At 37.5% G+C, this 19526-nt stretch overlaps 2 protein-coding genes, 3 long non-coding RNA genes and 1 other non-coding gene across 6 annotated transcripts; 4 read left to right on the top strand and 2 right to left on the bottom strand.

Moving 5' to 3' along the window:
• The first annotated feature begins 524 nt into the window (after positions 1–524).
• Positions 525–3506, top strand: LOC126919798 (uncharacterized). Its single transcript, XR_007711761.1, has 2 exons — positions 525–2961; positions 3061–3506. It is a non-coding gene; the product is annotated as an uncharacterized LOC126919798 (long non-coding RNA).
• On the bottom strand, positions 726–799 carry Trnai-aau (transfer RNA isoleucine (anticodon AAU)). The gene has a single exon. It is a non-coding gene; the product is annotated as a tRNA-Ile (tRNA).
• A 578-nt stretch (positions 3507–4084) lies between the features above and the next one.
• Positions 4085–7059, top strand: LOC126919787 (uncharacterized). Its single transcript, XM_050729391.1, has 3 exons — positions 4085–4595; positions 5878–6048; positions 6213–7059. Exons 1-3 carry the CDS (start codon positions 4490–4492, stop codon positions 6266–6268), a joined length of 333 nt encoding a protein of 110 aa, XP_050585348.1. The 5' UTR covers positions 4085–4489; the 3' UTR covers positions 6269–7059.
• LOC126919800 (uncharacterized) lies at positions 4602–5868 on the top strand. The gene is made up of 3 exons (XR_007711763.1): positions 4602–4867; positions 4960–5223; positions 5324–5868. It is a non-coding gene; the product is annotated as an uncharacterized LOC126919800 (long non-coding RNA).
• Positions 7060–8540: 1481 nt separating the features above from the next.
• Positions 8541–14741, top strand: LOC126919776 (uncharacterized). The gene is made up of 3 exons (XM_050729376.1): positions 8541–8924; positions 11866–12272; positions 14412–14741. Exons 2-3 carry the CDS (start codon positions 11916–11918, stop codon positions 14739–14741), a joined length of 687 nt encoding a protein of 228 aa, XP_050585333.1. The 5' UTR covers positions 8541–8924; positions 11866–11915.
• Positions 14314–19451, bottom strand: LOC126919796 (uncharacterized). The gene is made up of 3 exons (XR_007711758.1): positions 18278–19451; positions 18000–18141; positions 14314–17026 (listed from the first exon to the last, which is right to left on the bottom strand). It is a non-coding gene; the product is annotated as an uncharacterized LOC126919796 (long non-coding RNA).
• Positions 19452–19526: the final 75 nt, after the last annotated feature.

The following is a 19526-nucleotide window of genomic DNA, read 5'->3' as shown; positions in this document are numbered from 1 at the left end:
ATTGGTGGAGGGCAGGCGCATTACGGTCGACACCCTTTCAATGAAGAAGGGTTACGTGTCGCGGAATGTGCAACCCTGAACCATTGGAAATTGCCATAGCTCATCGTGGAAATTTATTTTGCCGCATATATTGCAACTTTTTGCATCAACCAACTGTATATAGCGCAGCTAACTGTATTCGATCCACAGACAAATAACGCGTCGAAAGAAAGGACATCTTCCAAGAACTTAACTTAAAGAATAATCGATGCGTTTTGTTGAATCAATTTTGTAGACGAAGAATTTTTAACGAATCATTTATTATCGTATTTATTTTGATCATAAACGTAGCAATAAATTTTGTGTTTGCCTCTTTTTTTTCGTCGATTTATGATAGAACTTGGACAAATGATAGCAACTCGATAGCTCTTGATCAATGTCGCTAGCCTTCACGGACGCTTGTAACTTTGACATGAGTACTAATACTTAAGATTTACGATTATCTTATCGGTTTCATACGGATGATATAACATTTGTTTAATCGCTTTTACGCGTATCTTTTAAACGTAGTCGATAACTATTGTTATGTATTGGTTTGCAAAGGAAATCCACGTGATACTTCATGTGCTGATAACGTGCATAGGTACATATTAACCGAATAATTAAAACGATAAACAAAACGAAATAGGTCGAATAGTAACAGCTCTTGTATAAAATATGAAAATGCGTACTAAGAAAAAAAATTTTGGCTCATGAGGGGATCGAACCCGCGACCTTCGCGTTATTAGCACGACGCTCTAACCAACTGAGCTAATGAGCCAGTTGAGAAAATGTTCTTATTTAGAAAATTTCTTGTTCATGCTTAATATTTCTTACATATCGAATGATTGTATAAAATAGTAACTGGAAATTATTTTTTAAATGTAAATCAAAACTAGGCGAGTCAAGTACAAGGTCGTTCATAAAGCGCTACGCTGATTCGACACATCTAAATCGTATAGGATACTTTTCGATGTTCGTTCGTGTTGACAATTGTATTTACAAAGCTTGGCATTGTAATCGTAAAACGATCGTAAAATCTTGCTACGACGTAATGAGGGAGAGGGTCTTATTTTTAGCATCCTCAAGTGTTTTTGCTTTTTCTTTTTAAGGCTGAGGATGACGAAGCCAGACGATCATTCCAGCATTCGAATTTCACATTTTTTCTACATGAACATATCCCATTCCTCTCAAAGAAACGAATTTATATAATTGTAATTGAAAAATAATTTGTATTTCTTGTTATGGAATAATAATTTCTTTCGTTAAACGAATCGTTGTTTGATCAAGCATGATTGTTACGTCCGGTAACTTTTCTCATAACCCAGAATCCATCCCTCGGTCGAGGCAGCCACTCACTGTGCAAATATAATTAATCGGACCGCATTAAGGAACTGTATTGATACTAAGCATTTGCATTTTACCGTTAGGGTTTTTATTCGTTATAAAATATATTCGAATTGAGACGTTCCTTACGGTTATTATTCCATCAGGTAAAATATGGGAAGTCGGGCTTTCTCATGTTCAACATGTTTCCCATGTCCATTCGCAAGCGACCGATGGTAAGGCGACCAATACCCAGCAATAGTTCCCCTCTGCGACAGCATCGTCATCGAACTTCTTTAGTTCATCGTCCTTAGATCAGTCACCATCTCTTGACTGATTTATCTGCCTTAGATTAATCAACATCTCTTGACTGGCTTTTCATCCGTTGATAAGTCATGAGTTGTAACTTACTATTGTATTTACACGTCTCTGATAATACGTCTATACGCACGTCGCGTAACTATTTATATCTACAAAGTTGTTGGAATAAATTGTATATTGTAACTTGTTAATCCAGTGTTATAATTAGTTCAACCACTTCTATTATCCTAAATGAAATAGGGGATCGATCACTTCGTGGCATCGGTTATATAATCATAACGGGAATTTACGACTCCTGTTGAAGCGTTTCCTCGCGATCGCGTCTCTCCGCGAACGGTCGAACAATGATTATTTGCAAGTCATTGCATTATTGACACAATTGATCGATAATGTATATATATAGTGTTAGTAATTTTTTTTGTAGTTTGGACTCTGCTATTCTGTTCACAAGAAGAGTCAAATAGTGTTAACATTATGGTTTGCAGGCTACATCGATACATTATGAAGGACAAGTAGATAACAAATAACATTGTGTATCAATTACGTTTATCGTAAATGTTAGCTATCATTACTGTCATTGTTCAGAAGCAGGAAGATATTTATAAGATACAAGACCTCTTAGTTCCAAAATTTTCAACCGCAAGTTACTTCAAAGAATTGTCAAATTTTTAAATCTCATTTTCAGTTTCGTTTTAAACGTGTAAGTTATAAAGATATTGTATATAAATTGGAGTTATAATCACCGATATATTCAAAGCAAATTACATCGAACTAAACTAAATGGTTAAGTAAAAATTGGAATATGAATATAATAAAAAATTCATTTTTTAAGAAAGATCAGCTATTCACTTTTATCATCACAGGGTAACCTATCATATGTAATAGAAAGCATCGTCATTCGTCAATGCAAAGGGCATTAGCGCCATCTTCTGAATGTCACCTGCCTGAACTGCTATGCCATTTTCGTATCATATACGACGTTATCGATTCAGTGTAGAGGAAGATTACAGGGCCAGTGGAGTATTTGTCGCAATCGATCTATTGTTTGTTGTTTAACAAAGTTTAATTTATTTTTTTCATTATATGGAATTTTGGTATTGACGAGAGGTTTATCAGAGCTGTAACATATATTTTATACTTAATATCTATCTGTTCGACCGTTCGCGAAGAGACGCAATCGCGAGGAAGCGCGCCAGGGGGAGTTGTAAATTCCCATTACGATTAGACAATCGACGCCACAAAATAATCGATTTCGTTTAGCATAATAGAGTTGGTTGAACTGATTATAACATTGAGGTAACAGGTTACAATATGCACTTCATTCCAACAATTTCTAAACATAGACAGTTACGCTCGGTGCGTATTGATATAAGTTAAACAGATGACTGATTTAAGGATGAAAATTAATGAAGAGATGGTGACTAATCTAAGGACGATAAACCAGAGAAGTTCGGCGACAATGCCGCCGCAGAGGAAAACTATTGCTGGGTGTGTTGGTCGTCTCACCATCGGTCACTTGTGGGTGGACATGACAGTTGAACATGGGAAAACCCGACTTCCCCATCTTTTGTCTCATGGAGCGATAACTATAAGGAACGTCTCGACTTGAATATATTTTAAAATGATTAAAGGCTTAAACGATAAAATACAAATGCTTAGCTTTATTATAGTTCCTTAGGATTATTATGGTCTGATTAATTATATTTGTACAGTGAGTGGTCGAGGGATGGATTATTACGCACCAGCGTAACTAGCTTCATTACAAAGTTGTTAGAACCAATTGTGATTTGTAACTCATCCGTGTACAAAGTATGGGAAATATAAATTTTATAACTTTGTTAGTATACAACACATTACTATAATAAAATATATGGATACGTATTAGGTAAATAACGATATTTAACAACTACAAATAGCGTCTAATCACAGAATCGTTATAGCTATGTAACAAACTCGAATTACATTATATTAATTTCCGGTTAAACTAAATTTCATCACTCGAACAGCTCGTTTTCGTTCTCGTGTGCGTTGGTGAAAATCGGTCACGGATATTCTTGAGAAGATCCATTTGTTGATCGTTAAAAATGACGCGACACAGCCTTTCAGGGATTTAGGTATTTTCTTGTTTTCGTTAGTCTGATAAGTTACAGCTGGGTCGATTCGGCGAGGCGAAGGAAACCAAGGCGGGCAATAAAAACGAAAGATATGTTTCCGATAATCGTTATATATTCAGGAACTCGGTCATAGGATACAAGAGCGAACTGTTTCATGGGATAAGTGCTCGTAACGTTTGAATTTCGCGCCCCGATCTTGCACATCGCGTCGATCGACAATTTAACTAGTTTCACGAATCTACAGCGAACTAGTCACGCGCCTCTATCGGACCGCACGCGAATCGCTTACGTGAGTCGACGCGTTTTCAAACGTTCATCTATAGAATATAGTTCATAGACTGCTTTTCACAAATATAAACAAACGTTGAGGGAGCGAGTCACACTTGCGCGCGTTTCTCCGTAACGGTCGAATAACATCGAAGAAGAAACGAGACTGAACAGCTTATGTTTTAATTATAAATTTAGCACAAAATCAGAAAAAATGATTTATTGCGCGTGCTCCTCAAAAGCGAAGATTCGACCTAAAGCAATTTTGTCACCGAATGAAAAGGAAAACAGGACAAGTACTAATGGAAAAGTGTTGTCCGCAGATAGTACAGATGTCATTTTAAGCTCGAAAGAACGAAGAAAGGGAACAGTTTTAAAAAGCAGAGATAATCGCGTGAGTCGTACGTTTGACTGATGTTTTTCTGGCAAAAAGATGTCGCTTCATGTTCATGTTGCTTCAAGAACGAATCTCGGATTCAAAGGAGGATCGTGTTTCACAATCGAGAGGAAAGCCATGTCCGGAGAAAACGATCGCAAACAACAACAATCGTAAGTGAGATATGTGCCGTTTCGTACGCCAATTTGAACTATGAAAGATTGATGATCCGAGTATAGGACCAAGAAAAAAACCAGTCAAAAATGAAGACTCGAAACAATTATGAATGGATAGGCGATTTTTGTAATTTAAAATATTGTGTCGCAAGAAATCTAGATTAGTCCAGCCGAATATAATCTATGTACATAATGCGTTGCGACGTTTGTCTTCGGCCAATTTGCGCAAGAGGAGTGGTTCTTGTTTTCTACGATTCTACAAATAACAAGTAACTATTATAATCACGATTACAATTTATTCTTGCATATTAAATATGAACGTGGTATTCATGGAAGTTTCGTCTATAATAATATCAAACAGCTCTATCGACTGATACGCAAACAATTTTTATCAATAAAGTCAATACTTTCGTCGTGTAAACTGCGAAACGAGTCACAGAAGATCTAGAATCGTTCAGTTGGTGTAAATCCACGTACGTGGTGCATAGCGCGCAGTCTTTGATCGATTCGCGCGAGAAACATCGTTTTGGAATGGGATCGGTTAATAAACGAGCACGGCTTCAAAGAGAAGAGGATTGAGATCGGTTGAAATTGCAACTATTCGACCTTATAATTAAGGGACAAGGTTAGCCAGAAAAAGATCGGGTAAACGAGTCTTTTCTTTCTCTTGTTTTGGTACGTTACGCTTTGACGTTGTTTGGACTCATGGTTTGTTTTTCTGACAGAAGGAAAGCTTCGAGTGACATAGCGAAGTTCGCCAAAGAGAAGGCAAGCAGAGGGAGCACTGATTAGAAAAATGCTCGTCGACGGTTTGTCGCTACTGTCACCAAAAACAATACTTGTGAAGGTTAAGGTAGACACCTGTTAGGCGTTTTTTTCAGTCGGTCCAATCGAAACGAAGCTTGGTGTTAATGATCCGAAAATACGAAGTTTCAGTTTTGGCAATTTTTGCAGTTTTGTAATTTTTTTGCCATGTAGTATAGTAATATTTCTATCGTGGCTTCAAAATATATAAATAAGCGTTACTCTTATGTTACAATTTCTCAGTCAGTATGTTAGACGTATCCTCCGTGATCTTTCGAATTTAATTGTTCTTACTATTCTCGTATTCCTTATTCTTTTTTCAACAATTAAAATTTCTTACTTTCCTTTTGCTACGAATTATGTAGTATGAAAGTTACAGAATCATGTAATCGTATAACTTATCACATTGTCTCCATGTTATTTTCATGTGTTTTCGTTATAGCGTTGTTTTATTGATAAACGCTATTTCTTGTAGCACTGCTTTTAGTGTACCCGATGTCAGCTGTACATCGTGTAACAATCGAAGAAACTGTTGGATGTCGTTATGGCAGATATCTATATGGATACAACATTCACTTCTATAACAAAGCTAGCAAAAATTTGAGTCGTACCGAAGGAGCGAGCCAGTTTTCACAAAACACCAATTGTGAGCAAAGATAAATATTTTTCATAACACTTTTTGTTTTACTCGTCGGTTTTTTCTTTCTAGATTATTGGATCCATCGTACAGTTCTAAATGAAATTTTATTTAATATGTAAGAGTAAATGGCAATCGTGATTATTATAGCTATTTTTTGTTCCGTATCATAGGCAATCAGACGAACGCAACGACGCATTATGTACGTGAATTTTTTTGGCTGAACTGATCCAGATCTCCTGCGAAATGTTTTGAATAGCTGAAATTCACCAACCCATTCGTAGTTCCTTCTTTGAGTCTATTCCAATGACTCCGGTATTTTTCTCGATTTTGTACACGGATGAATTAATTTTTCATAATTCAATTTGAATTTCGAGCTGCTCGAATTTTCGAGTAGCTCGAATATTCAAACATACAGACGGCACTCATCGTGGAAATATTTTTGGTCTTCAGACTGCTTTTAGTTTATTCATTTGTTTATTTGTTATATTTACTTATGTGATTATTTATTTGTATCCTCCTGGCAAGAGATCGGAAGATGAATATTGTTCAAATTAATAAATAAATATGTCTGAAGGAAGTATCAGTTCTTATGCTATTTCACTGCAGCATTAAGAGAATAAAATCCCGTCTCTTAGAAGATCTCTTGCGACGAGGAACACGATTTGTCACGACTAGTTTTGGTGCTATGCAACTCTAGCTTCGAGACAAACAGAAATACAGACGACGTGGATATATTTTTGCAATACGCGAGGGCTATTAGAAAGAAATTTTAGCCATACTATCAAACTGTCGCAAAATCCTTCATCTATTCTATCGTATCGGGGTTAGAAACATTGTAAAAATGGGGAAAATGGTTATTGTCAGCATGCAGCAGATGAATTTCAATTTATTGTTACAGTTATAGTTATTGTTATATTTTTATTTATTAATTTACTGTTATTGTTTATTATTATAGTACTGATAATTTATTGTTATAGTATTTTTTGATTATGAAAATATAATTACTCAAGAATCAAATATGACACGATTAGATGTCCTTAAAATTTTCTATATGCTGTACCCCATTCCCCTTAACATGCATAGAAACATGATCTTGATAATGGTTTTACTCTTCTCGTTGACTATAATCTGTCTGCATTATCGACAAATCGTTTTACGAGTTTGTGAGTCATAGAACAAGGCGGATTAAGATTATCCCATGTTTGCTGTTGTGCCTCGGAAAACGATTATAGCAATGACGCTCGACTCACCTCGATTAGTAAAAACAAAGTCACCGTTACAGGCAACCCTCGATTGTAGACAAATCGAAATTATCCAACTCCCCCCGACCAGTATAAATATACGGACGAGATCGCAGGCGAACAATATATACCGAGTATCTGCGAATTATCGAGCAATATCTACGAGTTATTATCCGAGTCATTACCGAGTTATTAGTTACCGAGTTTTCCGCGAGCGATCATACGCTAGCTTTGCAAATACATTTGTACGAGCGTCTCTCGACGATATTTATATTTATTCTTATTTATTCTATTTATTCTAAATATATTTGACGGGTTGCAGCAGCAATTTCTCGCATTCTAAATTATTGACCATCTACCGGTCCACTACATTCTCCACTACATAATTAATAATTGACTTGAGAAGATCAAAAGATTCACATTTTCATTTTTCAAATATATAAAATTACAATGTTATTCGAAACTAATTATACGATTCATTTCACTATTATTGTTTTGGTACTGTGTAATGCTTTCTAAAGTATCGTAAAAATGTAGAATTCTATACTTTGCTGCGACTATAGCACATCCTGTTCTATATTTTATTTATAATTTCATTCTAGACTTTAGTTTTTATTCAAACCAAGTACTATAACGAATCGGTAACGTCGCATGCGACGCGAAAATGGTATGGGAAGTCAGATGATCCCCAAAACATGGAAAACGAAAAAGCATTAAATGTCACGTCTATTCTGCACCTCGTCGGTGATGCAAGAGTTCTATCTTGTATACTCGTCTGTGGTAATATCATTCTCATCATTACCGACTATATCGCGCGTACACGAGTACGTAAGTACGTGCATCGTTCAAGATGCCACGCAGTTTTCCCTAAGAGAATAAAAAGTAAAACGCTGAAACTCGCATTTCCATCGATCATATTTTCCCAATATCCGCGCCAAAGTGTCAAAATTGTTTCTCAAACCTGAACAAAACCCCGAAGGCCAAGAAGCTTTCCAAGCCGATCCAAATCTTCCGAGAGAAAAGAAAATGACGGAAGGAAGAGAAAGAGGAACAATTCTCGCGGTCTTACCTCAGCGCCGATAATAAAACGGAAGCTCGACGGAAAAAGCGGCCGACAGATAGTGGAGGAAGCAAGAGGGATAATCGTCATCGAGGGCATAAAGCGAGGTACAGGGACGAGGAAATGTAGAACAGGAACGTTAAGCGGAATCGCGCGAGCGGTAATCCCAAGCCGAAAGCTCGAACGACGCCAAAGTTAAATATAAATGTCGCGGTAAGCGGCTCCTGGACCGATGAACCAGCGGATCGACTAGTCTCTTCGTGATCTTCGTCGTGGACCGAACTACGAAAAATCGAACCTGATCGATCTCCGTCGATCACGCGCCATATTTTCCGCGACGATCCTCTTCGATCATCGCGGCTCAGCTCGTGTTGTTTCGAGACCTGAGATCGTGGAACGCGAGACTCGTGCCGGATGAGAGTTCGAGGAATCGAGATTTGAACGAAAATCGATCGAATATACACGTTCTGATATTATCGGAACCGTCGCGATTACCGTGTGCTTTTTACCTACTTTGCAGATTTACAATCTTCGCATTGGATTTCGTTGATCGCTCGTGTCTGCGGTGCGACGTCTTTTCGGTATCGTTTTCATTTTTATTAATATTCCATTAATTGGTTTGCACGTTTAAGGAAAGATCAAGAGATTTCGTTGGAATCTTGGATTTAACGTTATCGGTTTTCTCGTCCAGAAGCTTGACGTAAATGAGGACGATGATCTTCTTCCGTGCGTGCTAATTTAGTGAATTATTTAAAGAATTTCGCTACTCCTGTTCTTTTTGTAGTAAAACTTTCTTGCAAAATAATATCACCTGAATTTCAAATTCTACGATCGAAAGAGAAACAATCGTTCAACTAACGATAAAAAAGAAAGGATTTATACTTAAAGGAAGAATGAAAAACTTTTCATCGATTAGTCGTAAGCCGAAGGTATGCTGTAATTGCAGATTTTCTCAAAATCTCGGACGAGTTTCATCGAAATCATCATCATCAGCTCGCAACATTTAGAGTTTCACGTTAATCCTATTCAACGCGTCTCGATGGAAAGTTTCAATTAGATTATCGTCGATCGAGGATAACCGGTACGAGCAACCTGTGTCAGGAGCATCGGTTCAGAACGAAAACTATTTCTGTTCGTTAATTCGGCAGTAATCTTATTTTTGGACGCAGCATCCGAGGTCCAGGATCCAGCAAGCTAACATTGTATTATAACTACGACGTCTCTCGCCTCCTACAACTTCCTTTAATTTTCGAATATCTCAGCCCGGATTTTCCTCCTCGTATCTTCTTCGTCCACGTTTATTCGCTTCGTCGTTTCAATGTCAACTTATCTATCCGATATACGTTTGATCTTTTATGTATTTCATGCGAATCGTGGATAAAATATCAGGCTCTCATCTTTCCTTGACATCATAACTCCGATGTGTATTTTTATCCAGTTTGAAGAAAGAATCCGTGTGCACCTAGCTATCGTACGTACCTACCTACCTATACAGTTTATCGTCGTCGAGTGGTAGGTTTTATAAATAGACCGTCAGTCGATTCCTCCAGCCTCAGTCGATGCTTTATTAAAATCGGTGGAACGAACTCGAACGTATGGTCGTCTGAACGAGCGTCGAACATCCCCCTTGTAATGGCGCTCGTGAACTTTAACAAGAACAAAATGGACGTGCGTCTTTGACCAGGCGCGTTTATTTCTTTTGAGGGAAAACTCGCCGCGTTTGATAAATTTCGTTCGTGCCTCGTTCGCATTTGTTTTCACAAGGCCGAAAATGGATCCGCGTTTAAAGTAATGCGTGCACCGGCGTAAAAAGAAGCCAGTGTCAAAGGGAGATAGCTAGAATTCTTGAAATTAGGTCACGACCATCATTCCTCTAAGCAGAAAATCTCGAAACATTTCTACGAATCGAAACGCGTATCCGATCGTAGCGTATACCGATTTTTCAATTCTCTCGTTTCGAGCTAAGGATAATTTATGCATCGAACGCGATCGTTAGATACTCGTTTTTCTTTGATAAATGAAAAGTTAGAATAACACGAGGCGCCATTCCTAACCATGGCGCCATGCACCATGTGTCACGGCAAAGCTAATTGTAGGTGTTAATATTCGCGTCACTTTCTGAAATATCTGACGCGGTCGTTGCAAATATACTTGCCTTGTCGTACACGTCTGTGGCCAGTGCTCGAATCGTTCTAAAATAGATTTCTGATTATATTTAGTCGGCCTACACTCGATATCCAGCCAAAAACCTTTAGACCTTCGACCCGTACAGCCACGCTACTACTAACTTCCTTATATTTCGATAATTGACCGACATACGTCTATGATTCTCGTTCGTGTCATACGTATCATTCAAGAATCCGTAAACGACCTTGATTCTTCGTTTCCAGATTTTTAACAACCAAAGGATGGTTACAAATATTTAGATAAATTTTCATCTTTTACTTCGCAAGGACTTTTCGTAAAGAAGGTCTTTGATCTTAGCGTCGTTTCGTTTTAATAGGACAGAGAAGAATTTTCTGCTGTTGAACAAACGCAAAATTACATCGACAGAAAGATAGGACAAAGCGGGGATGATAATGGTCTCGTTTAATTTCATTGTTTCTACTTCGTGCCCCTTTACATTGTGTAATGCCACGCATGGCGCCGCAAGTTGTCTATTACACATTTTTCACGCGCTAACGTGCAGAAGTCAGCGAGTAGGCAGACAATCGAAGCACCTATTTCGAGAGACTTTTGGACGATTGCCCATTCTAATCTGCCTACTCACTGCCACTAGGCGACCCAGAGCTCGTTACACGTCCAAGACACTCCAACTTCCATACGATATCTCTTTAATTCTAATCGATATATCGACAGGATTTAATACATTTCGAAAATATTCTACAGAATTTTTTATAAATTTAATGTATCCTAATATCATCTACTAAATGTTCCGTTTTCTCATAGTTTACTATTCTTTGGTTTGAAATAAAATTATGATTAAATATTATGTAAAACCATCAGTTCTCTACTATTCTACAGGCAATTCACCATAAATTCCAATTAAGAGATAGATATTTATGCAAATGTACATCTTTACACGTAAATGCAGATTAAAAATTTCGAATCATTTTCTCAATTTTACTGCCAATTTGAAATTTCGAAATTAATTAACGATCTTCTTTACGTCGATAGATTTTTAACGAAAGAAATATTCATTTATCGAATTATGCACGAACACAATGATAGAAATAGAAAGAAATGGATCATACGTAATTCGATAAAATAATATAAAACAGAAATTGTTGTTCATTCATTATCACTTTACGAAGCGAAAGAAACTTTTCGGACGGCCTAATATAAAAATGACATCTTTCTAAATTCGTAGATTTCATAGCGGTTCCAAGCGAAAGCTAAATAAAAGCTTGTCTCATCCGCTTCATTTGACAACTAGTACTTTGCTTTTCATACTTTTTATATTTTTGCATATGACGCACATGCTCGGTTTACTCATCCACGAAACATTGTACCACTTTACAGCGATGCTAGGTGATCGAAGCGCGACACGAGGAGCTTCGAAATAGCCAGAGATGTCGCAGCCGCCGTCGAAATCCCATGGAAAACCCGGACCAGGGGGTAGCTGGACACCCAGACCGAACGTGTCTGGCCAGTACAGACCTCCTTCTCCTTACAGTCCCACGGGTTCGCCGCATCCTCAGCGAGCTCGAGGACCACCTACCCCGGTTCATCATGCTCATCCTGCGTCGCCCTTGACGTATACCGGAATGAGGCACCCGATGAGCCCAGTGCCGATTGGAATGCCGATTTCTCCTGGAATGTCGCCTGTTTTTGGATCGCCCACAGGATACATACAGTGCCCTAGACCCAGGTGGCCGTCACCGATTCCAGTAGGAAGTCAGGCACCTAGGCCTTTTATACCGATGCAGGTACGTTGTTTTTTAAAATGGTGCCACGAGCGATAATATTATTTTGTATCAAAATCGGCAATTAGGAATCGTTCATGAAATTTGCTGACATTAAAAAGCTTAATGGGAATTAATTTCCGAGGAATTGGGAATTGATAATGGGATTTATCGATGCTGAGAATTTTAGATAAAAACCGATTTTTGGCATATCGTTAATGGGATTTATCGTGCGAAATTGATCTTCACCGAATGCTTACTAGGAATTGATAATAGAATTTATTTCGCGGTACTGAGAATTTGGGTGGAAATTGGTTACGAAATTGATCGTGTAGCATAGATGATTTTAGGTGGAATTTAATTCTTGAAACATTAGTAAGGAAAAAATTGAGCAAAGCCATGAATTTTTTATTAAGCTGGTTAACTGATAATATGTAATACCCATGGTAAAGAAATATAATTTCCTTTAGGCATTCAAAATGTTTAGAATCGATCTTGAATTTAGAGCGTGACAGAGGAAATACTGTTCTTAGTATTTTCGGTACTCTCGTTAGTATTCCGGTTAAATAACTTGCTGTGAGGTAATATTGAGTAACGTACAATCGAGAACAATCGTCGAAACGTGAGATTCCGTGGAAAGTATAGCAGTGAGATTTACCGTATTCTTGGATCCATTAGTCATTGAGATAGGCAGTACCGATCAGTTAACATATAGATAGCTGCTAACCGGCTAGTTCTAAACGCAGACCACCGTACGAAATTGTCGGCGAAACAGGAAACGTTGCATGTTAAATCATACTGACGGCACGAAACACGTGTCAACTTCCTCGAGAAAGAGAAGTTCGGCACTTCTCGAGGGATCTTGGTCTCGGGAATAGATGTTCTTTCGTGACAGGTGAAATGCCTTTTCTAACTCGTCGTTTGATTTTACAACTTTATCAACCTTTACAACTCATTTAATAAATAAAATTGCGCAAGTTTCAAGCGGTTGGTTGGTAGGTTAATTTTCAACATGTATCTAAACATCATTAAAAATTACAACATGTATCGTTTAAATTTTCATCGTAGGCTAGGATAAAAATGTTGGAAAAAAGCCATCTTTACTGTTTTTTTCGCGATTCCAACCAACTGCAATTTTCTCAAATTTTGTTTACGCGTCATCTAGTAAATTAATCCTTTTGACTGCTCAATAAAAAAAATCCAATCGTTCGGTACAATTTTAAACAAATTATTTTGTTCTACAAGGTGTCCAAATATATATATATTAACGCGAGTGCGATTGTAGTTGCTGGATTTTTTAAATGTGTATCACCATTTGTTTTTATTACGAATGCTTCTCAAAGAAACATCCAGACGTATCGAAGAAGATCCGGGCTGCTTCACAGTGAAAATTCGCCACGTGTACCGTTCGTTTTTCACGCCCACGCGAACGCTTGTCTGACTGGCCGAGGCAACACGACGAAATAGGAACACCTAAATAAAATGTAGGCCGCGGCGAGTTCCAACGACCGGTTTTCTCAAACGCGCGCCAGGTGTGAATGCACCGTTAAATGACAGAATTTACGTATATTTTTTCGATAAAGGTTCGCCAACCTTGTTGTGCATCTCGCTATTGTTTGTTTCGCTGTTTCGCACGTTCGAGCAGGAAAGATGAATATGGATCGTGTGGCAATACGTGGAAATGGAAAATGATAAAATAACGAGATACATGACTTACATATAATTTAAATTAGGCACTAAAAAAAAAGTGATTATTTAAAAATAATACTTATGGGAATATGTATAGTAGATATAAGGCACAACGTATTGTAAAATAATCATGTGGTAATTTATTCGAGATAGAAAATGATTTTTTCTGAATTCTTCTATTATTTTCCTATCGACCGAAGAACAAGGAAAGAGAAAAGAAATGGAAAGGAATAAAAGATGAGCGGAAGAATGGCAAGGGATAGAAAGAATTGAGAAAGTGTTGGAAAACTACCCTCGAATTTTTATACTTTAATCTTCCTCTCATTTTGGCAATTTGTAATGTTGTCAAGAAAATGTTTAATATAAAACTGGAACATCTGTTATACGAAATTTTGTTATATTTCATTAGCAGTATTAGTAATAAAATAACGTACATATATTTTCCTCTTCTCATTGTTTGGTGCGTTTTAACAGAGTTCGTTGGAAAGTGGCGCAACACCGCCCTTAGTCAGCGGACCACCAGAATACATGATTGGAACATACAGACCCGGCGAATACGAATACGTTGGAGTGCCATTGGATCACTCGCAAACGGAAGAAGAGTTCAGCGGACCCAGTACCGCGGAGATAATAGCTAACCAAAGTCAAGATTACGTGGATGAGAAGCTTGCTGAGTATCAGGCTACGATACAACAGCTTCAAAGTGAGTATTTCCTAGCAACAGTATACATATTTGCACGTTTTTACGCGGTTCTTAAAATGATAATTCCTGACGATGGCAAATTTATCTCTTTTCTTATTTGATAAGTTTAAGACGATAATTGAAAGTAATAAGTTACAAGTAATAATTAGTATTAATCACATAGCTGTGTATAACCAATGAATTTCTGAAGAATTATGGCGCGTGAAGTTTTTCATTGGACGAGACACCTTTTATAAAAATTTTATAAAAAATCAAGTTTGCCACAAAATATACGAGCGCTAGATTAAGATTAAATGCTTCGGAACACGTCGACGAAAATTCGTTTTTATTGGCAGCTATCTCTGAGAAACGTTACTTCTGTGCAACGTAGCGTTCAAGATAGACATTGACAATGATCTAATGAAAAACCGATGTTCCAATGCCGATGTTAAGCGATATTTTTGGCAAGCACGAAATCAATGAACATTCCATTGCCAATTGAGAAACTTTATGGATTATTTACTACCCTTGAAAAACGCTCGTGGAAAGTGAAATCTATAAAGTTGATTAAAAAATGATTGATAATCCATGTTTCCTATGATTTTCTCTCATCGCAAATAATATTTATATTGCGGTATAAAGAACTTGTTATTGCGGATCACGCGAAAAACTTGCGGTTCTACGTGTAAATACGATAATTATCAGGAAACCGCTAATTCATTCGAACAATTCCAGTGTTTATTATTGCATCTTGCGCAAATGGAGTCGCGTATTCCACCGTATGATGCACTATCCTTTTGCGGCTTTTTCTGTTGGATAAGTGCGTGGAACGAGTAAGCCGCACGTTTTATGAAGTTGGAAATATTCGTTTACACGTGTTATCATTTTTCGTCTGTCTCTAAAACGATTCTAAACTCGAAACACGATGGATACTTTGCCAACGTTTACGAAAGACGCATAAAATTTATGCGCGCGTTGAATATATGAATTTAATGAGTTTCTAAGAAATGTTCGAATAATCACTGCTTAGTTATATCATCGACTGTATCGTTTTTAACGAAGCCACGCTTGAGTCTGGCAATCGATTAAGTTGAGTTACTTGAGTCTACCGCACTGCAGTGTAAAAGAAATGGAAATAGCAGATTAATAAAATGCTAAAATAACAAAATATTAGAATATTAAATATCGGAGAAATCGACTATCGAATTCAAAATCATCCGAAGAGTCGGTTAGTTTCCACAAAATCGCAACATAGAAATATCATAAATCATTGTAATATTATTTATGAACTATCGATGTCAGATGAATTCTGAGATATACAAGTTACTGGAATACTATGAGTGCCACGCAATAAAAATTGCACTGGAACATTTAAAAACTCAGTTTTAATCCTCTCGAACATGAAATTTTTTTTTAACTCGCATATTTCGAACCATGTGCCGGACCTACCGCAAAAAATTGGCAAGAATGCAATTTGCATATGAATCGGTTCGCGTACAAACTCTTTTGGAACAGACTAGATTCATGAAATTCATCGTGCAAAGGTTATGGATCAGTCTTTATTGATCGTTCACGCACAGGTGCCCCTGTATGCGTGTGATCTGCATACTTCTATGTTGAACCGTGTAGGAGGAATAGACGACGATGTCCAGCCTATTTATAAGTGTGACGAAGCACCTGCCGGGGCTCGTTCATGATTGCCACTACTGACATTTTTCTGTCTCGAAATTCAGATCGATCGGAAGATTCCAAAATTTTATCATTTAGCAAATGCTAAATGTCAGGATAGAGCGGTACTCTGGATGTTTCATCGGAAACATTTGTTTCGGTACACTTTGACGATTTCTCAATGAAATCTACACTCTCGTCTTATGTTGGCACGCGATGTTTCGACGGTATTACGTAGCAGTGACGCATTGTATCGGTCTGTTTATCAATTTATTTCAGTTTCGGTCAGTTTATTTTCGAATACGTTTACGTTGGTTAAGCAGTGAGTTAATTTTTAATCGTGGCTTTGAATTCTTTTTAATTTGTCCAAGTTCTGAACCGGTACAGATTTTTCTTTCGTAAGCGTAGATCTTAATTTCTAGACGATATTTTCTTGTCCGTAATTTTACGATTGTCGTAAAGAAGTTTACGATTCTGTTAAATTTTGTATGTTTACGTATATAATGGACTATTTTATTCGATTTTACGTATACTAGCGGGTGAGAGCAACGATTTATGGAAACATCTCCGCGGTAACTTACACTCTGTCAGAGTAATTTCTTCCGAAGCGACCTGTAGTAGGTCGTGTCATAGTATTCGTAGCCATATGTTTAAACGAAGCATATGCGTGGTCTCCTAATTTGTATTCCGACTTGCGTCTAGTTCGTCCATTAGTCAGCGTAGCTATTTTTGAGACAACCTGCGGAATGAAGAAAGTTTATCAACGACACGTTCTTTATGTTTACATGTACGCGTTCTCGTATCAAACAGATGTTTGTTTGTTACTGATAAAACGATATAATCTGCCAATGCTTGTTAAGAAGGTGTTTGATACACAATTAAATAGCAATCGCGAACGACTCTGGTAATTACAGACACGTGTTTTGAAAAAATGTTCCTCAAATTAAATTGTTCATTAATACATTGTTCAATAATCGTTTTATAATAAATTAAAAGACGTTCCAGCTTAACGTAGCTCGTATAACGAGTTAAGATACGAAGCACCGATATTCTCGATATTACTTGATGATAAGCACGTATTTCGGGCAACAATCGAGCTCGATAGTTTAAACACGAAAAACAATCCCAACATCAAGGAAAGAATGAATAATATTGAAAAATTTGGAACGCAAGTATGTGACGGAATTTACATTTTTACAGCGTCTGCGTTGTATCGAATGGATATAATTGAGATAAAAGAGACGAGGATCGCGCAAACATGTGTCATGAAACAAATCGAAACGATACGATAAGCTTGTGAAGCATTAGCCAGAGACTGCGATTCCTGCTGTTTTGTTTATTAGTTGCGATTATCACGTGCGTTACGCAACAATGACATGTGGATAACGTATCAGTGTTTCGTAGAACGGTATGAACTATCGATAAGACGCGTACTACATTTCTTACGACATTCTACCAACGATATCGCTCGTTCTTTATGCGATTTTGTCGAGCGAACTAGTTCCATGACCAGCTAAATTCTCTGAAATCCTATGAATTCTTACGTCGTTTTCTATATATAAACTTTACGACACGCTCATTTTATATCAGTAGATATCGTAAATATAATTGTGGATTAATAGAGACACGGAAGAGAAACCGGTTCGAATCGGATTATCGATAAAACATGTTATTCTCGGTTATAGCGATATATGTCCTCGAATATTTATTACGTTTCTAATTTCTGTTCTTCCAAGATTTTGATATGGATCGATGATATTCTCGAAGCAATTAGCATCGCGTAGGCGACTCCGTCGATTCCCTTTGGATAAACGTGAGTCTCTCGTCGGCGGTAATTCAGCTTCGTTCGTTTACCTGAAAATAAAAAAAGTGTCAATGTAAATTGTCTGTCGTACGCCTCGTCACCGAAGGAAATAGAATCGTGGACCTCTTGTTGCGATTCGTTAATAGCATCGGAGTGCTGCTTCAATGTTTCGCGAACGACACTCACCGATAGTCCCTTGCAAAAGTGCCAACAGCTTCTTGGCAAGTGACAGCACGTACAAAACATCCGCTCATTATCGATGACCATTAAACCATTTAATTGAACTATTCGTTGATACAGCGTATCTAAATAATTTCGGTCTTCTTATTAGATCAATTACAAACCTCTTTCCATTCATCGACGGTAAGAACCGAGTACTTGAAACGAGGAACCTTTTTTCATAAAAAGTATAACTAGGTTTTTATAAGAATATACGTGTAATTAAAATCTCTTTATGCCTCGAGGGACAATCACTCTCTTCCATAAGTTCCCACGGTTACGTCACTCGTTCTTCCTCTTTCTTCATCGTCATACCAATCAAAGATTAAACGTATACCCGGTCTTGTTGTAAATTCTGTTACAAAGTGTTAAAAGCTTTCTGAGAGGAAGAGTAGCTGTCGACGTTGTGAATGGCAATTGTTTCGAAACAGTGGAACCATTGTTTCGAAATACCAAGTGATAGGACTTAGTCCGATTTTGTACAGTGTAGGATGTGAAAGAAAATTGTGTCGTTACCTTGCGTAAATTTGTTTTATATACTTTCATCCTGTGAAATTTATAATGTAAATATTCTACGCTTTAAAATATGTCAAAATTTTCTCGTTAAATATTAAGTATTTTACTTCACCATCGACTAGCTTTACAAATTCTTCCAACGTATCTATTAAAATAATCACAAATGAACGTTATTAGTAGCATACGTATAAAACGATATTTCACTTTGTCTCATCTTCTTTGTGCTATTATTAAAGTATCATAAATATACATTAAAAATATTGCTTAATTAGAGATAATCTCTAAACAGCCGATCAATACATTTACAACGAAACTTATCAGACAAGACTAGGTCGAATTCCTAACGCAGAAACTTCCTCTTCGTACCTCAAACCACTCGACTTCGTTTCCCACTCTGAGACCTACCGCAATTCCCAGCGGTCGCAATTTTCCGAAGGGGCTCGCCCGATACAAAAATCGAAAAACATATGGCAATGCGTGTCACACGCGGAATACCGAGGACACCAGGACTCTGTCAAAGAATACGTTCAAACGGTGGCGCGAGAAGTGACATTTAACTGGCTGTGGAGGAGAAGGACGCAGGATAAAAGCATCGATCGACGTTGGCATCAGGAAGGTTAGACGAGAGAGGGCGAACAACGCGAGAGAGGAAAGGAGGAAGAGGAAGAGAAGTCGGTAGGGCGTCGACGACGACGCGTCG

The sequence above is a fragment of the Bombus affinis genome, chromosome 8 (genome assembly GCF_024516045.1).
Source record: "Bombus affinis isolate iyBomAffi1 chromosome 8, iyBomAffi1.2, whole genome shotgun sequence".
NCBI lineage: Eukaryota > Metazoa > Arthropoda > Insecta > Hymenoptera > Apidae > Bombus > Bombus affinis.
This window is presented reverse-complemented; position numbering and strand designations above follow the sequence as displayed.